We start from the raw sequence: 4,663 nt of genomic DNA, 5'->3' as shown, positions 1-4,663 counted from the left end.
TAGAATGATGAGATGTTTTCTTAACTAAAAAGCTTGTTATTAAATTAAATAACATACTCAACACATTTATAAAAGAGCAGACATCAGTCCACTTTATTTTATTCTTATTTGGTCGTTGCACCCCTAATTTAGATATACAATAGATACACCATATTAATAATATACCCATTTTACCCTTTAAGATTAAGCCACTCTTATTTACGCATTTGGAACATATCCGACTTTACTCACACCATTTCATAATCATATGAACCATTTCATAATCCCTCTCTCTCTCTCCTCTCTCTCACACACTAACACACACCTCTGAATTCAACAACTGTGTTGAATGTTGCTGCATATGATTATATCATCTTCATCTACTTGTACAGTTCTGCAACTGATCTCGTTTTCTCGATAATAGACTGCCGTTTTGATGAGAAACTGCCTAAAATTTGATTGCGCACTCGATTCATATTCAATTGTATAGAAAATTGTTAATCGAGCAGCGCAGTTGTTGAGCTCGAGCAGTGTAGGCGTGGAATCGGCAGCTCAGAGCTGTTTTGTAGCGCCGGAGATGGATGGAAGGGTTTTCTATGTGGCGGCGGCGGTGGTTGCGTTGGCGGCCGCCGCCGCCTCAGCGGCGAATGACGCCGTAGGATTTCAGAGAGTTCTGTCGCTGGAGAGAGCTTTTCCGGTGAAGGAGGACCTAGAGGTGAGTAAAGCTCGGGACCGTGCGAGGCGCGGACGCATGCTGCAGAGCTACTCCGGCGGCATCGTCGATTTCACGGTCGACGGCACCTCCGATCCCTACGCCGTCGGGTAATTGCTTAGTAGCATCTCTGTGAACACTGTGTTGTTATATTGTGATGAGTTCGTTAGTAGAATTTCGGTTGCGTTTATTGTTTAATTATTTCTGTATGGTGCTCTAGATAATGACTGGTGAGTGAGTTCAGCAAATTTATGTATTGTTTTGGAAATCAGCTGCTTGAATTTACTGCGCTTTTCTACAGCTTCATCTAATCAACGGTTTGATTTGGAATTTTGAGACCTGATTATTTAGAATTGAAACGTTGACCGTTTGGATTTTGTTTGGTGAATGATTCGGGTGTGAACGTGTAATTCAGATACTTTACGTTTTCACATTGTATTGAGTTCGCCTTTTATGATTTAACTAGTTGATGAAGTAGTTGTTGTTAATTTTTATCATGATTAACCGTACTGCGCTACTGCTTGATTTTGCAGACTTTATTATACGAAAGTTAGGTTGGGAACTCCACCTCAAGAGTTCAATGTGCAGATTGATACTGGAAGTGACATCTTGTGGGTTACTTGCAGTTCCTGTAATGATTGCCCGCAGAATAGTGGATTGGGAGTATGACTTCTACTCTTTATCTTGTTACTTGCTCATTCATTAGTGTTGTGGCAATTTATTTGAGTTATAAATTGACTTTCTGTGTATTGTGCTTTCAGATTCCTCTCAACTTCTTCAATGGCGCCTCGTCCTCGACCTTTTCACCAATGTCCTGCTCGGATAGCATTTGTGCTTCCATTGTTCAAACTGCATCCGCTGAATGCAATAGTGGGAGCAATCAGTGTGCTTACTCATTCAAATATGGCGATGGAAGTGGCACTTCTGGTCTATATGTGTCTGATATGCTTTATTTTGATACAGTTATGGATGCCTCTTTGATAGTCAATTCTTCTGCTCCTATTGTTTTCGGGTAAGCCGTTATATGGGTCCTATTGTTTATACTTTATCCTGGTATAATCATGATCAGATGCTTTGTGTTCTATTCATATTGTGCCTCGACACAGCTAATATAATTTGAGTAGAAGCAATTTAAAACTGCTGCCCTTGCAAGAACAGCTCTATGTATCAGAATAATTTTCTGTTATGATTTTTTGGGTTATAAGGAAGAAATATATTTGTGCAACATGCATTTAGTTTCCTCTAGCTTAACCCTATAGAATTTCAATTTTTTTTGTGGAAACAGGTGTAGCACTTCACTGTTTGGAGACCTGACTGATTCAGATAGAGCAGTTGATGGAATATTTGGCTTTGGCCAGAATGGTCTTTCAGTAATATCACAACTATCATCAAGTAGGATCACTCCTAAAGTATTTTCCCATTGCTTGAAAGGGGAGGGTAGTGGTGGAGGTATACTAGTTCTTGGTGAGATAATGGATCCAAGAATCGTTTATACACCCCTTGTTCCATCGCAGTACGTCTATTTGCAATATGCCCGCTTAAATATTCTTAATGTTGTTTTTTCTTGACAATTGTGAGGCTGTATGGCCCCTTAAGGTGCATTTAGTAAATCCAGAAACTGACATTTCATCCATGCAATAATGCACATCTTTATTATGATAACCCTTGCCAATGAGAACTTTTTTTAATCATAATTTTACCTGATGCACGAGGCATGGGTGGATACTAGTATAAATTAACAGGTTAATAATTGTCAAGGATTTGGTTCTTTGGCTTTTTCCTTTTATCCGATTTTGATATTCCTTCTAGTTGGAATGAAATCCTTAAGAATACAAGCTATCCCCAGCAGACATTTGCAGTACAACAAATTACATAATTTAATTGGTATAGTTCCCACTCAAATACATTCACTTCACTACAAGGCGATGTTCTGATTTCAATAGATAATCTAAATCATTTTTGCATAATGGTGCACGTTAAATTGAAATAACAGCTTTTTTTTGGTTAGTGTCTGTTATTCATGCCTCCGTTGGTATATTTCTCATTGTTATGGATGGAATCCCCTGGTTCTCTTTCATAAAATAATGAGACAATGCTGCTTGTTTGTTTTCACTGCATTGAGAATGAAAGACTTTGGAGACATATACCAATTTGATGTTTGATTTGTATCTTTAATTTTTTTCAGGCCTCATTATAATTTACATCTACAGAGCATTGCTGTCAATGGACAACTGTTACCTATTGATCAAGGATTGTTTACTACGTCAGGCAACCGAGGAACCATAATTGATTCTGGAACTACGTTGGCTTACCTTGTGGAAGGAGCTTATGACCCTCTTGTTGCTGCTGTAAGCATCCTGATCCACTTCATGCATGCCTTTCTTTCCTATCATGAACCAATTGATGCTACGACCTTCAAGGAAAACAGTTAATGTCATAGGTTTTGACCTTACAAAAGGCCACATTACTGATATTAAGGTGGCCTAAATTATATATTCAGAACATGAGACTGATTAATTCCAGCCTCTCTTAATGAGGTCTCATGAAGCTAAAAACTAGAGTGAACTCAGAATCCTGACCCTTTTTCTATGCTTGCAGATAACTGGTTCTATTTCTCCATCCGTGAGACCAATTACATCTAAAGGAAATCAATGCTATCTGCTTTCTACAGGGTTTGTATATTCTTTAGTATTTAAATATGCAGTTCAGACCATTTTAGTATTTAAATACGCTACTACACGAGCACCTTAATAAGAGTGCTGCTGGTTTCTGTTCTATAAACAGCTTAGCAGAGGTCTTCCCCGAAGTTTCTTTCAATTTTGCTGGAGGTGCATCCATGGTTTTAAGACCAATCGACTACCTTGTACATATGGGATTTGCTGTGAGTCTTCCACTTATATCCTTTTATACTGGATTATTTCCTCGGCATCCTGGCTGTTGATACAAAAAATTTTCCGGTCTGCTCCTCTTAGATCATGATTATCATGGCTTCAACAGTGATCATCACATAGTATCTAGCCCAGCCTAAACTTTTAATTGTTACTGTTTGTCTCAGGATGGTGCTACGATGTGGTGTATGGGCTTTCTTAAAGTTCCAAATCAAGGCACAACAATTCTGGGAGGTGGTTGCCTGTCTATAAGCTATTTATAATACAATTACTTACTCGAAATATTTTTATCCTCATTTATTATCCTTGAAGCCTGTTATTATTCTCCAAGCCTCAGCAACTTCACTGTGCCATCCAATTTCAAAGACACATGACATAATTAATTAGAACAAGTCTCATAACTTTTATTGTATGTATTAATTCCCAATGCATCGAAGTTATTGGCCTAATGCAACGATACTCCAGGTCGCCTTGTGATATAGTCGTTCTTTGATGCCCAAGTGACAAACTTACACTCGATAGAAACAGCATAGCTAGAAGTTTTTTTGCGCACTTGCTTAGCTTTGAACCATGAATTTTCGATATTTTCTAAATTTTTTCCTTTTTTTCTAATTTAAATACAGTAGGAGATTGTCTGATATTCCCTCCGATGAACAATTTCGATAAAAATAAAATTATTTTGTGAATTGTTCTAATTTTTCTATTTTCTGATAATTTTAGGTTGTTTTAGACAATAAATCTTATTTTTAGACAAGATTAACAAATTTTAAGAGATTATGAGTTGAGATATTTGTGATTTTTGTCCTTCAAATTACATTTGGTTGGGTTTGATGACTGTTTTCATTTTATTTACCAATGGAGTATTTAAGTTTTTGTGATTTAATATGATTATGAAAGAATTTGTAAACAAATTTTATGACTCCCCTCCATTTTATCGCACATTACAAGTGATTGGTTTTTCTTTTATGGCTATCTTACTACAAGTGGTTACTTTTTATTTTTAGCAAAAAACAGCACAATTAATTTCTCAATACTTTATTCTCTCTAATAAGTACTTTATCGTCCACTTATTAACTTATATGGA

The 4,663-nt window shown here is 36.9% G+C and overlaps 1 protein-coding gene across 2 annotated transcripts; it reads left to right on the top strand.

Moving 5' to 3' along the window:
- The first annotated feature begins 233 nt into the window (after positions 1-233).
- LOC125210925 (aspartic proteinase 36-like) lies at positions 234-4,078 on the top strand. Of its 2 annotated transcripts, XM_048110560.1 has the most exons (9): positions 234-801; positions 1,225-1,354; positions 1,453-1,576; positions 1,655-1,703; positions 1,977-2,204; positions 2,877-3,039; positions 3,290-3,363; positions 3,476-3,572; positions 3,747-4,078. In XM_048110560.1, the coding sequence occupies exons 1-9, from the start codon at positions 557-559 to the stop codon at positions 3,840-3,842; spliced, it is 1,206 nt and encodes a 401-aa protein (XP_047966517.1). In that variant the 5' UTR covers positions 234-556; the 3' UTR covers positions 3,843-4,078. The 2 variants fall into 2 exon arrangements, with proteins under 2 accessions (XP_047966517.1, XP_047966516.1); XM_048110559.1 differs by having other exon boundaries at positions 1,453-1,703; positions 3,747-4,069.
- The last annotated feature ends 585 nt before the right edge of the window (positions 4,079-4,663 follow it).

This window comes from Salvia hispanica, chromosome 3, assembly GCF_023119035.1.
Source record: "Salvia hispanica cultivar TCC Black 2014 chromosome 3, UniMelb_Shisp_WGS_1.0, whole genome shotgun sequence".
Classification (NCBI taxonomy): Eukaryota; Viridiplantae; Streptophyta; class Magnoliopsida; order Lamiales; family Lamiaceae; genus Salvia; species Salvia hispanica.
Note: the sequence above shows the minus strand (reverse complement) of the source record. Positions and strands in the feature narration are given on the sequence as shown.